Source organism: Capricornis sumatraensis, chromosome 10 (assembly GCF_032405125.1).
Source record: "Capricornis sumatraensis isolate serow.1 chromosome 10, serow.2, whole genome shotgun sequence".
Taxonomy (NCBI): Eukaryota; Metazoa; Chordata; class Mammalia; order Artiodactyla; family Bovidae; genus Capricornis; species Capricornis sumatraensis.
The window spans coordinates 30838478-30861219 of record NC_091078.1 but is presented as its reverse complement, the minus strand read 5'-3'; the positions used below and the strand labels follow the sequence as shown (position 1 = coordinate 30861219).

At 41.3% G+C, this 22742-nt stretch overlaps 1 protein-coding gene across 1 annotated transcript in view; it reads left to right on the top strand.

The window, feature by feature from the left end:
• BICC1 (BicC family RNA binding protein 1) overlaps positions 1–22742 on the top strand; it is a 349143-nt gene that overhangs the window by 269355 nt on the left and 57046 nt on the right. Inside the window, exons 4-7 of the mRNA XM_068982242.1 lie at positions 17751–17830; positions 19675–19833; positions 21340–21393; positions 22380–22574. Of these exons, the coding sequence (XP_068838343.1) occupies positions 17751–17830; positions 19675–19833; positions 21340–21393; positions 22380–22574 (488 nt within the window). The remainder of the gene's footprint in view (positions 1–17750; positions 17831–19674; positions 19834–21339; positions 21394–22379; positions 22575–22742) is intronic.

Sequence of the window (22742 nt, the reverse complement as noted above, 5' to 3'; positions counted from 1 at the left end):
TAACTTGCTGGTATCTCAGTACAGTTTCCTGGGGATGCTTTAACCACCACAAGCTCCACCCCCTCCTCAAAGCTCCCTCTTCTCTCAGATGGACCACTGGTATCAGCCTGGGACTCGAGTTCCACTCCAGAGGGCAGGCCTTCAGTCCAGCTCTCTTCTGTGGAATCACGGCCCTTCCTCCTCCTGAGCCCTCACATTACTGTTTCTGTCGGGCCCCGTGGCTTTGTCCCCACTGTCACAAGCGTCGTCCCTCTCTCGACCACACATACGAGAACGTTCTCTCTTGAAGTAACCTAGCATTGCTCATACTTGCTGTAGAATTGTTATGTACTGGGTTAGTCAGTAAGGTCGTTTGGGTTTTTCCATAAGAGGTAACGGAAAAACCTGAGTGAACTTTCTGGCCAACCCAGTATAAACCATTCAGAGGATTCCAGATCTCCTCCTGGTGTTTTGTTTCCTTGCATCTCTCTTCTCAGAATCCTCGTATTTCTGAAGTGGAGAGCCTCAGATACCAAAAGGCTTCAAGAAACTAATTGGGTCAGGCTTGGTGTTTTTAACTTTATTTTTTTCACCCTCCGCGTCCCATTTCTTTTGTGCTTTTGATTTTTGCCTCGCCCCCCGCCACCCCACCTGAATAGCAACCCTGCAGTTATGCATGGAGTTGAGTTTACACCGCATAAGATAAGGCGGTTTATAAAATAAAGTCATTAACCTTTTCTCAATTCTCACACTCCTTAAGTACATCTGTTCTTGATTTTCTCATCTTATGCCTCGAGTTTGCTTTATACTTTGTTTGCATTTTGTTGTTTTTCTCTGAGATTATTTCTAGCTTTTTGCTGAGTTCCTAAAACTGTTTCTGATTAAATAAATAGCTGTGATAAGGCACATAGGAATCTTAACAGAAAAGAAATATGTGCCTGATTGACCTCCTTCATCCTCTTATGCCTTATTTCCTCCTAAAGCTAAAACATCAGAAGAGAACAATTACCACAGCATATTATCAGTGGATTTGGAACTCTTTTATTGCTGATTTTGTTGGAAATGCTGGTATTTCATCAGCAAAAGCTCTTTTATATCTTCTAGCTAGCTTTGGATTTTCTCAAGCTGATAGCTCTTTCCTACCAACTTGATAAAGAGTCCATATGCTCCATCCTGGGATGTGAATTCACCCTTTCCTTGCATTCAGCAGGAAGTTGCCTGAAGTGTTCATCACCAAAGAGGTTGCTGCTGCTGGTGCTAAGTCGCTTTAGTCGTGTCCGACTCTGTGCAACCCTGTAGGCGGCAGCCCATCAGGCTCCCCCGTCCCTGGGCTTCTCCAGGCAAGAACACTGGAGTGGGTTGCCATTTCCTTCTCCAATGCATGAAAGCGAAAAGTGAAAGTGAAGTCGCTCAGTTGTGTCTGACTCTTCACCACCCCATGGACTGCAGCCTACCAGGCTCCTCCATCCATGGGATTTTCTAGGCAAGAGTACTGGAGTGGAGTGCCATTGCCTTTTCCGACCAAAGAGGTTAGGACGCCTCATCCCAGTCACTGTCAAACGGTTGAACTGAAAACGTCTTGAGGAACTTGCTGTGCTTTCTCGTCTTTTAACTTGCTGTGTCATTCATGCCACTGTCAAGAATACCATTTCCCTATTGCGTATTCTTTCTTTCTTCTGAATGGAATTTTGATAGGAAGTTATCTAGGGGCACCATGGTATGTAAAGTGATTGTAGGTAACAGTGCAAACCTTTTATTCTTGTGAAAATTAGGTCTTTGAATTTAAAACACATTTGATTTTTCACATCTCAGTATCCAGCCCTTTTGTCTTCTAGTTGACTAGTAAGGGGATTAATCTTTTTTTAGACGTCTGTTTTTGTTTTTGGCTGTGCTGGGTCTTGGTTGCTGCACAAGCGTTTCCCCTGGTTGTGGTGTGAGGGCTTCTCGCTGCAGAGCACGGGCGCTCGGGCATGTGGGCTTCGGTAGGTTCAGCGCTCTGGCTCAGCAGTTGCGCATGGGCTCAGCTGCCCCTCAGCATATGGGACCTTCCTGGACCAGGCATGGAACCTGTGTTTCCTGCATTGACTGCTGGATTCTCTACCACTGAGCCACTAGGGAAGCCCAGTTTTTTTTATTGGTTGTTTTCAAGTAAGATAAATAAGCATGAGTTTATGCCTTACCCTAAAGCAGCATAGATGTTTAGGAAATACTTACAGGTGAATTTGTTTTTCTTGATCCCAGTTATACTATCCGACTATTCTTTCAGCAACAGTTTGCCTTAAATATTTACAGCTTGGACTCTTCTACCTCTGTCCAAATAAACTCCTTGCCCTTTTATTTTAATGCTAACTCAGTTTATTGGAATTCTTGTTATCAAAGAGCATTCCTTGAAAGAACCTGGGGTATCACTGGCTATAGAATAAGCTTCAAGTGCATTGACTTCCTGTGACTCTGTTTCATTCTTTTCAAGTTATTCCCAGTAGGTTGGATGAGGTTTTCTATCTGGATCAAATATATATCTTTACTTTAAAAAGGTGATACTGGTATGTATTTGACCCATATCACACTTTTATCCCTCCCCCCCCCAAAAAAAAGGAAAGTCTTTTTCTCAGGAAGTTACAGGGAAACTGTTTAGTTTCACAGAAATATACAAGCCGTGGCCAGTTGACCGTAAGTTTAATCGACTTTTGCTGATCAGCAAACCCACTTACCAGCCTGAAGGAAAAGTGATCAGAATAGCAGACAGGGATGGTTTCTAGCTGCGAATAGTGATGTAGCTCAGTAGGGTGCAAGGTGGAATCCCAGTCCCTCTGGGCTTGTCACTGCACACATTTTATGCTTACAAGCTCCATCTGCAGGAGATGACAGTGGGGTGAGCACTGAGTTTCATCTACTGTGACACACGATTCCACATTCCCAGAGTATACGGCACACGAGGCCAGCCCAAGCTGCCATCTCTGAAGCCGCTTGTGGGTCTGTCAGCAAGGTTGGGGGCCGAATCTTCTTCCACTCAGAGGCGGAACACAGTTTCAGACACACTTGTGTTTCCCTCCTGTATCTTCTGCTTCTTGGAAACATTTTAGATGGTGGTATCTTTGGTGTGATCGAAGGCAAAAGGAGAAGGGGGGGGCAGAGGATGAGATGTGGTATCTTTTGTGTGATCGAAGGCAAAAGGAGAAGGGGGTGGCAGAGGATGAGATGGTTCAACAGCATCATTGACTCAATGGACATGAATCTGAGCAAACTCCAGGAGAGAGTTGAAGGGACAGATGACCCTGGTGGACCACAGTCCATCAGGTTGCAAAGAGTCGGACATGACTTAGTGAACAACAACAACAAATCTTTGGTGTGAGCCACTCATGAGATCCCCCAAAATTGGAAAATAAACTTGTTGAGGTTATTTTTATTTAAGAATCTGATAGTACTGCTTTACACCAAAGAAATTTAGATTTATGAAACATTATATAAATGATCTGACCAAACTCCCGCTCCCCTTTATTTTTTTTGAAGAAAGTACACTCCAGAGATTCAGTAGATTCAGTGACCTCTCATGATAACAGAGATTGTTTATGCTGAATTGGGATTCGGAACTTATCATCATGACGGTAGAATCTATGACTGTTCCTCTCAGCACGAAGGAACTCTATAGCTTAGGCAGGGTCAAAGACCTTAAACGATAATAGCTGCTCTGTGATATCTGCTGGCTTTCCTAGCATCCCCCCAATGTGATCCAAGTCAACCAGTGCCCTTGAGATGCCTGGAGATTTTTCTGAGACGTATGTTGGCTGTTGGGCAAAATTCTTATCCTAGAGCCAAAGTTTTCCTTCCATAAAAACTTTGGCCATTACTACTTGGAACTACTTGCCAACGGAGGATATATTCCCAGTGTTTGAGGGAATTTCAGAGGAAACTGAAATTCTCTGCCTGTCAACACTGACCCATTCCTAACAGCGTTGACAGACCCGTCCCCAGCCAACATCCTTGGTTAGTCAGGTTTAAAGGCTAAGCGTTTTTAGGAAGAGCACGAAATAAAAGTGAGAAGAGTTCCAAGCCAGGAGAAAGTGAATTCTGCCCCATGCTCTCTTCTTATGGGTTTAAGGCCAGGCTGACCATTTTGTTCGTTTGTATATGCTCAGTTGCTTGGATGTGTCTGACTCTTTGCGACCCCGTGGACTGTAGCCTGTCTGGCTCCTCTGTCCATGGGATTTTCCAGGCAAGAATACTAGAGTGGTTGCCACTTTCTACTCCAGCGGGGCTTCCTGACCCAGAGACTGAACCTGAGTCTCTTGTGTCTCCTGCATTGGCAGGCAGATTCTTGAACCATTCTGATCACCTGGGAAGCCCTGTTTATTTGTAAAAATGTACCAAAAGCCATCCTGATTTTAGGATAGGGTATGGAATATTCCCCCATAAACAGACATGCAGTTCTAATATGATGTTTTTATTTGGGGGTGTTGTGAGTGGGAGAACTGAGGTTAGTCAAACAAAGGATTTTCTTTCTTTTTTCTGTCCAAGAGAGCATGCTGACAATGAATCATTGCTTTGAATTTTTGATTGAAGTTTCGTTCAACAGCACTCAAACCATGGAAACAAGAAAGTAGTTACAGTTAGATCATTGATGAGACATCAGTGGCTTCAGTTCATCATGTAAGCAGAAAGCACCTTACTTTCTGCCGCATAATATTGAATAAATACAGTGAAATGGCTGATGTGAGCATATTCTGTAGATTTTTGCTGTGGGATAGGAATGAAACAGAAAGGAAGTTTAAACTTGAGAGAGAAGGAAAAGATACTAAAATATCCTCTGATGTTTCCAGGATGGGCCCTGTTTACAAGGATGGGAAACCAGAGGGGAGACACCAGAGTTCTAAGAGATTCTCTTTTTAAAACCATCACTTAAGCTCAAATAAACATACAGACTCTTTGAAACATTTATCTTTCTGAAAATATGGTATTTATCATGTTCTTATGAAAACATTTGTTTTCTTACCAAGTCCTTATGAATTTCCATATGGAGTCATAAAAAACCTGTGTTGCCCCGAGGTTTGGCTATTTTGCAGGGTACACATATAATATACTCGTATCAAACCCATGTCCATACAGCTTCGTATTCCGTATGGAAGGTTGCATCACTGTCAACTCTTCTTCTCTTCCATAGGATGACACCAGAGAGCTGTGAGCAGATTAATGGGGCAGGAATCTAAAAAACAAAACTCTGGACAAATATTTGACAGTTTTCTGTACTTTTATAGAGGTGCTGAGATGAGAATATTTGAAATCAAAACTATGTTGGGAAGTGCTGGACATATGGTCACCACGGATGTGAGGCTTCAACTCTTTCCACAGATTTACATCTCCTCTCTCTGTATTCTGCCCTCTCTCCAAAATAGGGGAGCCATCAATCTATTCCACAACAGTTTGCTGAGAATCTACTTTTTTGGCGCTGTCCAGTTCATTTCAGTCGCTCAATCATGTCCGACTCTTTGCGACCCCATGAACCACAGCATGCCAGGCTGCCCTGTCCATTACCAACTCCCGTGATGGAGTCCACCCAAACCCATGTTCATTGAGTTGGTGATACCATCCAACCATCTCATCCTCTGTCATCCCCTTCTCCTCCTGCCCTCAATCTTTCCCAGCATCAGGGTCTTGTCAGATGAGTCAGTTCTTTGCATCAGGTGGCCAAAATATTGGTTTCAGCTTCAGCATCAGTCCTTCCAATGAACACCCAGGACTGATCTCCTTTAGGATGGACTGGTTGGATCTCCTTGCAGTCCAAGGGACTCTCAAGAGGCTTCTCCAACACCACAGTTCAAACGCATCAATTCTTTGGCGCTTAGCTTTCTTCACAGTCCAGCTCTCACATCCATACGTGACCACTGGAAAAATCATAGCCTTGACTAGAGGGACCTTTGTTGGCAAAGTAATGTTTCTGCTTTTTAATATGCTATCTAGGTTGGTCATAACTTTTCCTTCCAAGGAGTAAGCGTCTTTTTTAAATTTCATGGCTGCAGTCACCATCTGCAGTGATTTTGGAGCCCAGAAAACTGAAGTCAGCCACTGTTTCCCCATCTATTTGCCATGAAGTGATGGGACTGGATGCCATGATCTTAGTTTTCTGAATGTTGAGCTTTAAGCCAACTGTTTTACTCTCCTCTTTCACTTTCATCAAGAGGCTCTTTAGTTCTTCTTCACGTTCTGCCATAAGGGTGGTGTCATCTGCATATCTGAGGTTATTGATATTTCTTCCAGCAATCTTGATTCCAGCTTGTGCTTCCTCCAGCCCAGCGTTTCTCATGATGTACTCTGCATATAAGTTAAACAAGCAAGGTGACAATATACAGCTTGATGTACTCCTTTTCCTATTTGGAACCAGTCTGTTGTTCCATGTCCAGTTCTAACTGTTGCTTCCTGACCTGCATACAGGTTTCTCAAGAGGCAAGTCAGGTGGTCTGGGATTCCATCTCTTTCTGAATTTTCCACAGTTTATTGTGATCCACACAGTCAAAGGCTTTGGCATAGTCAATGAAGCAGAAATAGATGTTTTTCTGGAACTCTCTTGTTTTTTTCAGTGATCCAGCTGTGGAAGTGATAAAATCCATTAAAATAATCCCTCTATCCAGTTTGAGGGTCGATTCAACAGCAGTCAATATTATTTTTAGAGCAATGTCTTCAAACTTTCATGCTTGAATGAGAGTGGTCCTACAAAGTCATTAGTTCTGGGGAAGAGGAGACTGCATACTTATTTTCTATTTTCCCACCATCCTCCAAGAGTCCTTTTCCTTGTTTTTATGTTTATTAATATAGTTCATACTTTGATTTTTCATCTCTCTATTGAGTATTTCCAGAATGGGTCTGAATGACACCATAGTCGCTTGTGCTGGTACATGGGCCAAGTTTGAATGGGAACTGTAACACTTACTGAAAGCAGGAGTAGTATTTCAGGGTTTGAGATGAGAGCATTAAGTTCAACCTGGAAGAAGAGCTCACGTCCTGTAGATGCCCTTAAGCAAGAGCGAAGAGGGAAAGAAAAGTACCATACTATGGCTGCTTTAGCAGTCTAAATCAGAATTTTGTCATCTTTTCCTCTGTACTTCAGAGACTTGAGTTTTTTTTTTTTTTTTTAAAGAACCATGTTCCAAACGAGTGCTGCTTTGAGCCGTGGAGACAGTTCGATGCTACTGGTGATTGTTTCGTCTTTGTTGTGTTCATTGATAATTTATATTTCTGGCCACTAGATGGTGCTCTTTCGCTTTGAAATATATATGCATTTTTAAAATTGAGTCTTTTTTGCCTTTTATTTTGTTTATTATTCTGTTAATGCAGAGATGGTAGAAAATCAGATTCCTTCTTAAATTGGATCTGAAGTTTCCTGTCCCTATACAGATGCATAGGAATTTTAATGTGATTATGCAACCTGTAATGTAATAGGTTTTCAGATTATCGTAGCACTCAATACATGCTGTTAATTTGTTTTGTAAGAAAATACACTTTTTTTTCCTATAGAAGCATTTTATGTTACATATACTTGGCTGATACATAAGAGGCTATGGTTGCATGTCTTATGTGGCTTGATCTGCTGTGACCTATGCGTGATTAAGGAATCACTTGGGAAAACAACAAAATGCTGACTGCTGGGTCCTAGAGACCCGGAACCTATGTTTTAGAAAGTGAGTCTGATGAGCAGACATGTTTGAGATACACCAGGCTCCAATCTGCAGTGTAGCAGTGAGCACTTCTAGGGGACACTAATGACAGAGTGCCTGCCTACCAAACTACCAAAGTTCAAGATAGTTGAGACCAAAATTTTGAATGTAGACAGCTCTGTGTAAATATTGCCTCTAGGAGTCTTAGTGGGTATAATATGCATAATTAAAGAGAATGGAAATGACAACCCACTCCAGTATTCTTGCCTGGGGAATCCCATGGACAGAGGAGCCTGGCAGGCTACAGTCCATGGGATTGCAAAGACTCAGACATGATTCAGCAACTAACACTTTCACTTTCTTTACGTAAGTGTGTTGAAGTTGGCAAGAGTCTTACACAGACAAGATGATCTCTAATAGGATGGAAGCATGAATGGATGCAAGCAGACAGAACATTGTATGTGGAAGCTCTCCCAGCTTGCAGGGGTTGGACAGCCATTTTTCCCTACATTTTTTTTAGCCCCTCTCCTTAAATACCTGATACATCAGTTCAGTCACTCAGTTGTATCCAACTCTTTGCAACCCCATGGATTGCAGCATGCCAGGTCTCCCTGTCCATCACCAACTCCTGGAATTTACTCAAACTCATGTCCATTGAGTCGGTGATGCCATCCAAAAATCTCATCCTCTGTCATCCCCTTCGCCTCCTGCCTTCAATCTTTCCCAGCATCAGGCTCTTTTCAAATGAGTCAGCTCTTCACATCAGGTGGCCTAAGTATTGGAGCTTCAGCTTCAACATCAGTCCTTCCAAAGAACATTCAGGACTGATTTCCTTTAGGATGGACTGGTTGGAACTCCTTGCAGTCCAAAGGACTCTCAAGAGTCTTCTCCAACACCACAGTTCAAAAGTGTCAATTCTTCAGCACTCAGCTTTCTTTATAGTCCAACTCTTACATCCATACATGACTACTGGAAAATCGATAGCCTTGACTAGATGGACCTTTGTTGGCAAAGTAATGTCTCTGCTTTTTAATATGCTGTTTAAGTTGGTCATAACTTTCCTTCCAAAGAGTAAGTGTCTTTTTATTTCATGGCTGCAATCACCATTTGCAGTGATTTTAGAGCCGCAAAGTCTGCCGTTGTTTCCACTGTTTCTCCATCTATTTGCCATTAAGTGATGGGACCAGATGCCATGATCTTGGTTTTCTGAATGTTGAGCTTTAAACCAACTTTTTCACTCTGCTCTTTTACTTTGATCAAGAAGCTCTTTAGTTCTTCTTCACGTTCTGCCATAAGGGTGGTGTCATCTGCATATCTGAGGTTATTGATATTTCTCCTGGCAATCTTGATTCCAGCTTGTGTTTCATCAAGCCCAGCATTTCTCATGATAGACTCTGCATATATGTTAAATAGGCAGAGTGACAATATACAGCCTTGATGTACCCTTTTCCTATTTGGAACCAAGTGAGTTGTTCCATATCCAGTTCTAACTGCATACAGGTTTCTGAAGAGGCAGGTCAGGTGGTCTGGTATTCCCATCTCTTTGAGAATTTTCTACAGTTTATTGTGATCCACACGGTCAGAGGCTTTGGCATAGTCAGTAAAGCAGAAATAGATGTTTTTCTGGAACTCTTGTTTTTTCAATGATCCAGTAGCTGTTGGCAGTTTGATCTCTGGTTCCTCTGGCTTTTCTAAAACCAGCTTGGACATCTGGAATTTCATGGTTCACGTATTGCTGAAGCCTGGCTTGGAGAATTTTGAGCATTCCTTTGCTAGCATGTGAGATGAGTGTAATTGTATGGTAGTTTGAGCATTCTTTGGCATTGCCTTTCTTTGGGATTGGAATGAAAACTGACCTTTTCCAGTCCTGTGGCCATTGCTGAGTTTTCCAAATTTGCTGGCATATTGAATGCAGTACTTTCACAGCATCATCTTTCAGGATTTGAAATAGCTCAACTGGAATTCCATCACCTCCACTAGCTTTGTCAGTAGTGATGCTTCCTAAGGCCCATTTGACTTCACGTTCCAGGATGTCTGGCTCTAGGTGAGTGATCACACCATCGTGATTATCTGGGTCGTGAAGATCTTTTTTATACAGTTCTTCTGTGTATTCTTGCCACTTCTTCTTAATATCTTCTACTTCTGTTAGGTCCCTACCTTTTCTGTCCTTTATCGAGCCCATCTTTGCATGAAATGTTCCCTTAATATCTCTAATTTTCTTGAAGAGATCTCTAGTCTCTCCCTTTTCCCTGAGGAAGGCTTTCTTATCTCTCCTTGCTGTTCTTTGGAACTCTGCATTCAGATGGGTATATCTTTCCCATTTGAATATGGCTTCTCTTCTTTTCACAGCTATTTGTAAGGCCTCCTCAGACAGCCATTTTGCTTTTTTTCACTTCTTTTCCATGGGGATGGTCTTGATTCCTGTCTCCTGTACAGTGTCACAAACCTCCGTCCGTAGTTCATCAGGCACTCTGTCTATCAGATCTTGTCCCTTACATCTATTTCTCACTTCCACTGTATAGTCATAAGGGATTTGATTTAGGTCATACCTGAATGGTCTAGTGGTTTTCCCTACTTTGTTCAATTTAAGTCTGAATTTGGCAATAAGGAGTTCATAGTCTGAGCCACAGTCAGCTCCTGGTCTTGTTTTTGCTGACTGTATAGAGCTTCTCCATCTTTGGCTGCAAAGAATATATAATCAATCTGATTTCGGTGTTGACCACCTGGTGATGTCCATGTGTAGAGCCTTCTCTTGTGTTGTTGGAAGAAGGTGTTTGCTATGACCAGTGCGTTCTTTTCGCTGAGCTCCATTAGCCTTTGCCCTACTTCATTCTATACTTCAAGGCCAAATGTGCCTGTTACTCCAGGTGTTTCTTGAAATCCTACTTTTGCATTCCAGTCCCCCGTAATGAAAAGGACATCTTTTTTGGGTGTTAATTCTAGAAGGTCTTGTAGGTCTTCATAGAACAGTTCAACTTCAACTTCTTCAGCATTACTGGTTGGGGCATAGACTTGGATTACTGTGAGAACACGCTGAGGAGATGTGCCTGAGCCCAGGGCAGCCAGCAGGAGGCCCAGTCTGGGGAAAGGGTGGGGCTGGAGTGTAGGCACTGATTCAGATTGAGGCTAGCTGCTGGGAGGTCTCCCCAGGAGGCCAGATTCATTCCTAGGCTCTGAAGCTCCCTGTGTACTCTTGCTGACTAGGATTGCTTCATCCTGGACCTAAGGGTGGGGAGCTTTAGAAAATGGTTTCCTCCTCCTTCCCATCCTTCCCTTTCTCTGTCTGCTTCTCTTTGAGTCACACCTTATGAATCATGAAACTCAGTGAAACTATGAGCCATGCCGTGTAGGGTCACCGAAGATGGATGGGTAAGGGTGGAGAGGTCTGACAGAATGTGGTCCACTGGAGAAGGGAATGGCAAACCACTTCAGTATTCTTGCCTTGAGAACCCCATGAACAGTATGAAAAGGCAAAGACATAGGACACTGAAAGATGAACTCCCCAGGTTGGTAGGTGCCCAATATGCTACTGGAGATCAGTGGAGAAACAGCTCCAGAAAGAATGAAGAGACAGAGCCAAAGTGAAAACAACACTCAGTTGTGGATGTCACTGGTGATGGAAGTAAAGTCCGACGCTGTAAAGAGCAATATTGCACAGGAACCTGGAATGTCAGGTCCATGAATCAAGGCAAATTAGAAGTGGTCAAACAGGGGATGGCAAGAGTGAACATTGACATTTTAGGAATCAGTGAACTTAAATGGACTGGAATGGGTGAATTTAATTCAGATGACCATTACATCTACTACTGTGGGCAAGAATCCCTTAGAAGAGATGGAGCAGCCCTCATAGTCAACTGAAGAGTCTGAAATGCAGTACTTGGGTGCAATCTCAAAAACGACAGAATGAACTTTGTTTGTTTCCAAGACAGTTCAATATCACAGTAATCCAAATCTATGCCCAAACCAGTAATGCTGTGCTGGGGTCCAGCCCCGGTGGATCCAGGGTGATTCGAAGGTGGGGATGGAGTCGGCATCCTTGGAAATAACTTATTTAATTACAGAGAGGGATTAGAAAATTAGCAGAGAAAAAGAGGCTGAATAACTTGGTTTACATGGAATACCAATCACCACCTACGTAGGCCGCAGGCGTCTTCCCGTTCTCCTAAAGGAGAGGAGGCACTGAGGCCCCCCCGGTCCGATCTTAGAAGCCCAGGCAAAATTAGCAGGCTTGGTGGGTACCCATGTACCAGATGGGAATTCGGCCAGAAAATAGTAGGCGAGAAAAAGAGGCTGAATAACTTGGTTTACGTGGGATACCAATAAAATTCCAAGACAAGGAATTTGCACCATCTACGTTGGGCCACCGGCGCCACTTGAATATCGGAAGGTGCCCCTCCTTGGGCTCCTTCTCGCTTGGGCTTGAAAGCCGGGACAAGTAAGTGGACATGGCGAGCACCCACGCTCCAGATGGGACTTCAGCCAGAAAAACGGGGAGCAAGAAAGAACGACATGGGGGAATCAGTCTTTCCGGAAACTGATCCCCTTTCTTTATTTTTAAGTTTGCTTATATACCTTTTGTTACACATAGGGATGAATACAGAGTCACGCGAGGGTCAGCAGTCCTGACCTTTATCAAAATCAGGTGCTTTACATAAACAAAGATCTTACGGGTTTTACATCATCTTCTGGCCATGAGGCCTGGTGACATTTTACGACCCTGTCTTTCTGATAACCAAAAAACTTATTTTTTCCAAGAGTGGTTTTTCTTAAACCAGGCACCACCCTCCAAATAAAGTTGCATTCCTATAGGGTGAGGGTGTAGTGAGTTACAATCAAGAAAGGAATTTATTTAACCCAAGGTTAACAGGATTAATCTTAAAGGTTAATACTTATTTCTCCTATATGCTTAAAGGTTAATACTTATTTCTCCTATATGTTAGTTATATTCATTATAAGGGCAGCAAACATCAGCCCAACAAATGAAAATCCTTTCACCAATGTTCCCCTTAAGATCTGTTTAGTCTTAAGATAGTGATAAAGTTACATTTTTACATAGCAAGGACACAGTGATTTATAACAAAATACAGTGATCTATTACAAAAGAGAAAATTCATTAACTCAAAAAGTCTAGTATTGCTAACCTTAAAAACTACTATATTTCCTTATCTATATTCCAAATACATTGATTATTATATTCCCAGGTACCTAAGGATGTGGAGGCCTGGCAATCATTGACTCAACAATGAGAAAAGCCCTATGCTAATTAAGACTCTCAAAATACTCCAAAACTCTCTGTGCTGTTTATGGTTGAGAGGTAGTAAACAATCATGTGCATAGTGGCAGGAGTATGGATAATCCTGTCACACAAGCTAGTCTGTCAGCAAGAGGTTTGACCTGAGACACCCTTGTCACACCCAGGGCAGGGAATTAGCAGTAATTATTGGCACAACAAATGAAAAACCCTTCACCTATATAATTCCTAACCAACCCACTATACTGACAATTTCCCAAAAGAATTTGCCTTTAGTAAGTCTAAAACATCTCATGCCTCTCAGGTTGGGAGGCTGTAAACAATCACATGTGGCCAGAGGAACCTATACAGGCAGGCTAGATAACCTTCAGAGGAGTTCGCAATCTGAAACACTCTTGTCATGCCCAGGAATTTTTATTGGCTTGGAGCTGCACGTTTACACCTTCTCCGAGAGAAACGGTGATGGGGGAGAGCCCCCCGTAAAGTCAGAGGTGTAGGTGAGAGCATGAAACGGTAAAGTAGATAGACTCTGGTTTGGGGGGTAGATGCTCAGGAACAGGGGGTTTCCTGAAGCTTGATCACGTCTTCGCGTATGCCAAACCTCCTTCCTCATGACCTTTGCCATGGGCGGAGTTCCTCACGCTGGCTCCCGGCAATGCTGAAGAAGCTGAAGGTGAATGGTTCTATGAAGACCTCCAAGACCTTCTAGAGCTAATGCACAAAAAAGATGTCCTTATCATCATACTGGACTGGAATGCAAAAGTAGAAGTAAGGAGATACCTGGAGGAGCAGGCAAATTTGGCCTTGGAGAGCAAACTGAAGCAGGGCAAAAGCTAACAAGAGTTTTGGCAAGAGAACACACTGGTCATAGAAAACACCCTCTTCGAACACACAGGAGAAGACTCTACACATGGACATCATCAGATGGTCAATACCGAAATCAGATTGATTATATTCTTTGCAGCCAAAGATGGAGAAGCTCTTTACCGTCAGCAGAAACAAGACCAGGAGCTGACTGTGGCTGGTATCATGAACTCCTTATTGCCAAATTCAGACTTAAATTGAAGAAAGTAGGGAAAACCACTAGACCATTCAGGCATGACCTAAATCAAATCCCTTATGATTATACAGTGGAAGAACAAATAGATTCAAGGAATTAGATCTGATAGACAGAGGGCCTGAAGAACTATGGATGGAGGTTTGTGACACTGTGTAGGAGGCAGTGATCAAGACCATCCCCAAGAGAAAGAAATGCAAAAGTGCAAAGTGGCTGTCTGAGGAGGCCTTACAAATAACTGAGAAAAGAAGAGAAGTGAAAGGCAAAGGACAAAAGGAAAGATATACCATCTGAATGCAGAGTTCCAAAGAATAGCAAGGAGAGATAAGAAAGCCTTCCTCAGGGATCAATGTAAAGAAATAGAGGAAAAGAATAGAATGGGAAAGACTAGAGAGCTCTTGATGAAAATTAGAGATACCAAGGGAACATTTCATGCAAAGATGGGCACAGTAAAGGACAGAAATGGTATGGACCTAACAGAAGCAGAAGATACTAAGAAGAGGTGGCAAGAATACACAGAAGAACTATACAGAAAAGATCTTAATGACCCAGATAATCACGATGGTGTGATCACTCGCCTAGAGCCAAGCATCCTGGAATGTGAAGTCAAGTGAGCCTTAGGAAGCATCACTACAAAGAAAGCTAGTGGAGGCGATAGAATTCCAGTTGGGCTGTTTCAAATCCTAAAAGATGATGCTGTGAATGTGCTGCTATGAATATGTCAGCAAATTTGGAAAACTCAGCAGTGGCTACAGGGCTGGAAAAGGTCAGTTTTCATTCCAATCCGTAAGAAAGGCAATGCCAAAGAATGTTCAAACTACCACACAATTGCACTCGTCTCACATGCTAGCAAAGTAATGCTGAAAATTTTCTAAGTCAGGCTTCAGCAGTATGTTAACCATGAACTTCCATATGTTCAAGGTGGAATTAGAAATGCCAGAAGAACAAGAGATCAAATTGCCAACATCTGTTGGATCATAGGAAAGCAAGAGAATTCCATTAAAACAGCTATTTTTGCTTTGTTGATTATGCCAAAGCCTTTGACTGTGTAGATCACAACAAGACTGTTGAAAATTCCCATCTTAAAGAGATGGGAATACCAGACCATCATACCTGCCTCTGGAGAAATCTATATGCAGGTCAAGAAGCAACAGTTAGAACTGGACAGGGAACAACAGAGTGGTTCCAAATCAGGAAAGGAGTACATCAAGGCTGTATACTGTCACCCTGCTTATTTAACTTATATGCAGAGTAGTACATCATGAGAAATTCTGGGGTGGATGAAACACAAGCTGGAATCAAGATTGCCAGGAGAAATACCAATGACTTCAGATATTCAGATGACACCACCCTTATGGCAGAAACTGAAGAGGAACTAAAGAGCCTCCTGATGAAAGAGAAAGAGGAGCGTGAAAAAGCTGTGTTAAAACTCAATGTTCTAAAAACTAAGATCATGTCATCTGGTCCTATCACTTCATGGCAAATAGATGGGGAAACAATGGAAATAGTGACAAACTTTATTTTCTTGGACTTTGAAATCACTGCAGATGCTTACTGCAGCCATGGAATTAAAGCATGCTTGCTCTTTGTAAGGAAAGCTATGACAAACCTAGACAAACCTAGACAATTAAAAAGTAGAGACAGTACTTTGCCAACAAAGGTCCATCCAGTCAAAGCTGTGGTTTTTCCAGTAGTCATGTACGGATGTGAGAGTTGGAGTATAAAAAATGTTGAGTGCCGAAGAATTGATGCTTTTGAACTGTGGTGTTGGAGAAGCCTCTTGAGAATTGCTTGGACTGCAAGGAGATCCAACCAGTCCATCCTAAAGGAAATCAGTCCTGGATATCCATTGGAAGGATTGATGCTGAAGCTGAAACTCCAATATTTTGGCCACGTGATGTGAAGAACTGACTCATTCGAAAAGATCCTGATGCTGGGAAAGTCTGAAGGCAGGAGGAGAAGGGGTCGAAAGAGAATGACATGATTGATGGTGTCACTGATTTGATGGACCTGAGTTTGAGCAAGCTTCAGGAGTTGTGATGGACAGGGAAGCCTGGCATAATGCAGTCCCTGGAGTCACAAAGAGTTGGCCATGCCTGAGTGACTGAACTGAACTGGACTGAGGAATCGTGGCCTTGATGACTGGGAGGTGGAGATGGGTGGGTTAAATCACAATATGAGGAAATACGTGTAGTTTGGTAAAATCTACAGTGAGTCATTTTGCTTATCCTAGTTTATCTTGGTTTAGAAGAACTTACTTCATGGCAAATAGATGGGGAAAAAATGGAAACAGTGGCAGACTTCATTTTCTTGGGCCCCAAAATTACTGTGGATGGTGACTGCAGCCATGATGTTCAAAGACTTGCTCCTTTGAGGAAAAGCTATGACAGACCTACACAGCATATTAATAAAGAGTCATCACTCTGGCAACAAAGGTCCATCTAATCAAAACTATGATATTTCCAGTAGTCATTGCAAATGTGAGAGATGGACAATAAAGAAGGTGGAGTGTGACTTTTTAATAAGTTTTTTATGTGCTGTGTAGGTTTGTCATAGCTTTTCCTCCAAGGAGCAAGTGTCTCTGAATATCATGGCTGTAGTCACCATCTGCAGTGATTTTGGAGACCAAGAAAATAAAGTCTGTCACTGTTTTCATTTTTTCTCCATCTGTTTGCCATAAAGTGATGGGATCAGATACCATGATCTTAGTTTTCTGAATGTTGAGAAAAGCCAGGCTTTTCACTCTTCCCTTTCACTTTCATCAAGAGGCTTTTTTGGTCTAGTTACTAGATGACTTACGTGTTTGACTGATTTTTGCCTTCCTGCACAAGTCTGTAAGGTCCATGTGGACAGATGGCTTTCTCTTTTTGGTCACGGCATGTGGCATGTAGGATCTTAGTTCCACAACTAAGGATCGAACCAGCGCCTCCTCCATTGAAAGTGTGAGGCTGCTGGAGAAGCATAGTAGAGGTTCAGAAAATCTTTACTGAATGAATGAGTGGTTTCCTGCAGACATAGCAAGTACTTACTCACTTACTTAGTACTAATTCTGAATAAATATTAAATATTCCTGAATGAAGACTGTTTTTTTCCTGTCAACTTTGGCCGATAAAAATATCTATTAAATGATCGTGTAAAGTATGGATCCAGAGTTGGAAGACTGGATTATAGGAAACATCCCCTGAATGCTTTTTTGGGGCAGGTTGCTAAACTGCTCTGTGCCTTAGTTTCTTCTGCAGACAATCACAAAACGGTGGTGTAGAACACTTATTTTTGTCTGTTTCATTTTAACTATTGTACTGTGAGGTGGTACTACATTGTGGGATTTTTTTCTTTAATTGAAAAATGCTTTATTTTTAGAGATGTCACCATTGGAATTTAAAATAGGCAGGATATTCACTAAAGAAGTTGCTTTACAATACAGGTAGTTTAAAAAAGAAAAAAGCAAACCATGGTGTAGATTGAATGATTCAGTGCCTTTTAAGCCTTTAGAACAGGGGCTGGAATGTACCAAGAGATGAAGTAATAAATTGACTATATAGACTCCTCACTTGTTTAAAAAATAATTATATGCTATACTTATTTTTCAGTTAAATTTAAAGTTAAATAGGTTAGTCAGTGTTCAGAAGGAAGAAAGCATAGATAAATGCACAGTTTGAGTATTTTACCTATTTCTGGTTTTATTACAGTGACAGCGCATCTAGAATGAATCAGATATTGAATGTATTATGGAATCATTTTTTCTTATATTGTAACATAAGTTTTAAAACAGAGCTTAGGGGTTTCGTGTGAGCTCTTTGTTCTTGATTTCTTACAGATCCCCACATTAAGGTTTCTGGAAAGAAAGAAGATGTTAAGGAAGCCAAGGAAATGATCATGTCTGTCTTAGACACAAAAGTAAGTGAATGTTAAAGACACTCACATGTCAGAATCCTGTCTCTGCAAGGGGCTACTTCATGCTGTTATGAAAGAGCCATTTGGAGAAGAAAAACCAGGAGAAAGTAATGGTGGGTTTTAAAGTAAGCACGTGATTCTACAATGGATGTAAAGGTTTCAAGTTGGCATAGGTTCTCTCATGTTGGGTGATTAAATAATTCTCTCCCTCTCTCTCTCTCTCTCTCTCTCTCTCTATATATATATATATATATATATATATATATATATATATACTTAAATACATAACACGTATATGTGTGTATGTCTTTATGTAGTGTGTATGTATGTATATGGTGTCTTCAGAAATAGACACTGACCTTGATTAATATAGAGCAAGTAATAAAGACTGCAAGAATTTAGCATATTTGCTTTTATGATGTCAGTGCAAAACCAAAATTATGTTCTGTATAGCTGTGTGTATGTGATGGCATGAAATCTGACCATGTGTCTGGTATGTTCTCTCTCTCTACAAGTACATGTAGAGAGAGACGATAGAGAAGTGAAAATATTTAAAAATGTATACTTGTTTTTGAGAATTTATCTTAATAAACACTTCTAAATCACTTACTCTGTGCCAGGCACTTAGCTATATCATTTACAAATATTAATTTGTTTAATCCTCATAACAAGCTCAGGAAAGAGATATTAGCGAATTCACACAGGATATAATAGCTGATGAGTAGGGAGGTAGGTTCAAATCCAGTCTGTCTGGTTCTTAACCACTATTTTTGGCATGTAGTATTTCATTGAAATTATTTTTAATCTCTTCCTCCCTATTTTTTTGTTCCTTTTTGTTGCTGTTGTACTTTTTTAAGAAAATAATTATTCATCCTATAAATATTAAAAATTTGCAATATCCAAAAAAGGTTATCTTTTTTTTCTTTTTTTAGTGGTTAGCTAAAATAACTAAGTTTAAAAACCAAAGTATTTAATGGATCTAAGTTTAAAATTTAAGAATTCAGAAAGTGTACAACTCCTGATCTTTTAAAAATCTTGCTGTATCTTGACTTTTTAATTTTACTCTGTAAGGACTGAAGAATTTCAATATCAATTTTATAAATGAGAAAACATTTCATGTTAGTCTTTATAATTTTACAGCACTACATTTCCCCAAATAAAATACATGAATTCCAATCTGACTATAATTATTCATTGTGTCTAAAAATTTTACATTCGCCTTTAGTATAGTTAATCTTACACTCTGTACTGGTTTACTTAAGCCATTTTACTCCTGGTCATGTATCTTTGTGATTTCTTCCTCACTCTTCTTCCTACCTGCAAGAATAATTTCCCTACTTTGTAAAGTTTGACATACAGTGATAGAGAAGTTGTGAAAATATTTGTAAATCCTTTTTATTCAGTTTTGAGCTTTATTTTTGTTTCTAGTTTTCTATCATTGTTCAGTGTTTCTAAGATACATTTATTCACTCTTGCAATTTTTTTAACCTGTTTTTCAGTTATTTGAATTCATTTTGCATGAATAATATCTATTAAAGAAAAAAACAAGTATTTTATTTGTAATTATAACTAATTTGACTTGAATGCTACTGTCCAAAAAAATTATCTTGGTAAAGAGCATATCTTCCTATTTCTTCTGACACATTTGTCTTTAAATGAAACATTTTTATGAGCCAAGGATATATAGATAAAATTGAAGAATTTATAGATCAAGATGATCTTAAGAAATCTGTAAGAACTTCCAGTGGGTCACTTGTTAATCCTGTTCCCTTGGGGTAAACGTGTCTTTTTATGAGTCGTTCTTTCCTTTTTTGTACATCAAGAAATAATACATTATTTCCACGTAGAGCAATCGGGTCACCTTGAAGATGGATGTCTCACACACAGAACATTCTCATGTAATCGGCAAAGGGGGCAACAATATTAAAAAGGTCATGGAAGAAACAGGATGCCACATCCACTTCCCAGACTCCAACAGGAATAATCAAGCAGAAAAAAGCAACCAGGTGCTGGGACTTTTCACGTGAAACTTTATGGGACAGATTAGAGCTGGGATTTCCTGTATGCGCATCTTTTGGGGGAGATGAGAACAAGAGTACTTGTGAAGATGGCAGGTAGTATGGATTGTATGTCCCCCTCTAAGGAGACTGAACGTGCTCAGCTTTTATTAAGAGGTGTGTTGCAGATGGGCCTTAAATTCTTGACCTCTAAGTGGTTGGTAGAAGAGAGGGAAGGTTGTCATGGCAACATTAAATGAAGTCCTTGCAGAAAGGCTCAGAAGGCATGTGAGTTAGGAAAGGACCTGAAGGCTCGCCTTGTCCAGGCACCTGTTGATAGCTGGCATTCTGTCTGGAGCATCACGCAAGTGCTCCTCCAGGTACCCCGGGCCACCTGAGAGGCGGCGTGCAAGTGCCCGACTTTCTCACATTGGCTGAATTACGTCTCTCTTTTATGCCCCCCTCCTTTTTTTTTTTTTTTTCCCCTAGTTCTTGGGTTTGGAAACCAATGGAGCTCACACGTCTACATCAAAATGCCCTCAGTACTTGAGGAACAGATAGTGTTCTCTGTATTATTTGGAAGTTTTCTCTCCTCTAATCATGATATTAGAAACTGGGTGGCTCAGGGCTAAAGAACACGCTGGCCAGGGCAGGAGACCCGGGTTCGATCCGATTCCTAGCTTGGGAAGATCCCCTGGAGGAGGAAATGGCAACCCACTCCAGTATTCTTGTCTAGGAAATCCCATGGACAGAGGAGCCTGGTGGGCTACAGTCCATGAGGTCGCAAAGAGTTCGACACAATTTAGCAACTAAACAACAGGGAAACTATGTTGGCCACAAAGATGGATAAGACAGTCTTTTCTCTGTGGGACTGCTGGTAACAGTGGCATATATACACAAGGAACTAGATAGAAAGCCGTGGTAAAAAGCAGGAGCAGCTGTTACCTGACAGCGTGGTGGGGGCCTGCCCTGAGAGAGCGCTGTCCTGGAGCCCCGGCCTCTCGTCCTACTGCCAAGAGCAGTTCATCAATTGCTGGATCATAGCAAAGCCTAGAAGATCCTGAGAAAGGGCTGGTGGAGCCACAGTGCTTTTTGCCAACCAGCATGGAAGTAGTCCACTACTCTGTGAACATAGTGTGGCAGTATCGTTGCACATTGATGCCCATCTCGTGTGCAAAGAGTTTAAACAAAAGGCGGAAAATGCAGTGAACACAAGGAAATGGGAAGAGGGTGGGAGGCCCCCTGTGGGCTGGGAGGTTTTCGGTAAGTCTAGGCAGGAGGTAATGTTGGTCAACTGACACAGATCACCAGAGCTTGTTAAAATGCAGATTCTGATTAAGTAGGTCTGGGTTGGTGCCTGAGATCCTTCATTATTAACAAACTCCGAGATAAAGACGATGCTGTACGATGCTGTTTTATCCTGGATGACACTTTGAGTAGTGAGGGAGTAGACAGACAGCTGAGAAAGTGGAAGTGGGTTCAAGAACAATAAATCTGTGTGTTTCACTTTTGCAGGTATCTATAGCAGGACAACCAGCAGGAGTAGAATCTGCCCGAGTTAGAATTCGGGTAAGTATCGATTCCTTTTCGTACTATAAAGCAATGTCAGCGATGTTGGCATTATAAGGCAATAAAAATATTGTAATTTATCAGTTTATAACCAGATCATATGTTCAACATGTAGGAAAGAGTGACAAAAGTTGTTTCAGTGTCTCAAAGATGCTTCTTAGAGATGGTCTGAATTTTACCTGGCTCTGTTTCTCTGATGTTTTTGAAACGATCAAAAAGATGCCAGAGGAAAAATGCCACAGGCTATTCAAGTTATAAACTCTCAGGTTTCGCAGAAGTCTCCTTCCATTTAAAAACTTCAGATTGCCTACCCAAGGTTATGGCTGTAATAAAAGCATTATTTCTTTAAAAAAATCTTAAATTATTGAAGGATGGTTGCTTTACAATGTTGTGTTAGTCTCCTGTACGATGAAGTAAATCATCTATATGTATATATACATACACACACATACATATGGGGCCAGTGGAGTTACAGCGGAGTTTTGATGAAAACGTGAGCGGCACTAATTGTTGCAGGATGAGGGAGTCGAGGGGAACTGGGGAAATGAACACATTTTCAATAGGTTTCCCATATTTTTCTACATTTGCTTCTTTTTGTCCCCATTCTCTACAAGGATGGTGTTTAAAAAAAATTAATGCACATTTAATTTTCATCTTGAGAAAAAAAATCCCATCTTGAGAAAAGAATGGATGAATTACACATATCTCTAAATGAATGGGCTTCCCTAGTGGCTCAGAAGGTAAAGAATCTGCCTGCAATGCACGAGACCCGGGTTTTATCCTTGAGTCAAGAAGATTCCCTGGAGGAGGGCATGGCTACCCCCTCCAGTATTCTTGCCTGGAGAATTCCATGGACAGAGGAGCCTGGCGGGCTACAGTCCTTGGAGTTGCAAAGAGTCAGACCTGACTGAGCAACTAACGTTTTCACTTTCAGTAGCTATGCAGTGACCTAACTGTCTGCTCTGGGTTCTATGATTTCATTTTAGGAGCTGCTTCCTTTGGTGCTGATGTTTGAGCTGCCAATTGCTGGAATTCTTCAACCGGTGCCTGATCCTAATTCCCCCTCTATTCAGCACATATCGCAAATGTACAACATTTCAGTGTCATTTAAACAGCGGTCCCGAATGTATGGTGCTACAGTGATAGTACGGGGGTCTCAGAATAATACAAGCGCTGTGAAGGTGAGTGGTGTAGGTCATTCCAAACATTGTAGGTATAGGAATCGTATGAGTTTTATTTTTAAAGGATTTTAAGACCAATTTGTTTTCTGGATTTTTTTTTCTCATATTGCATCTGGTTCCCATTTTTATGTATTTATTTTAAAAATATGTGTTTGTTTATTTGGCTGT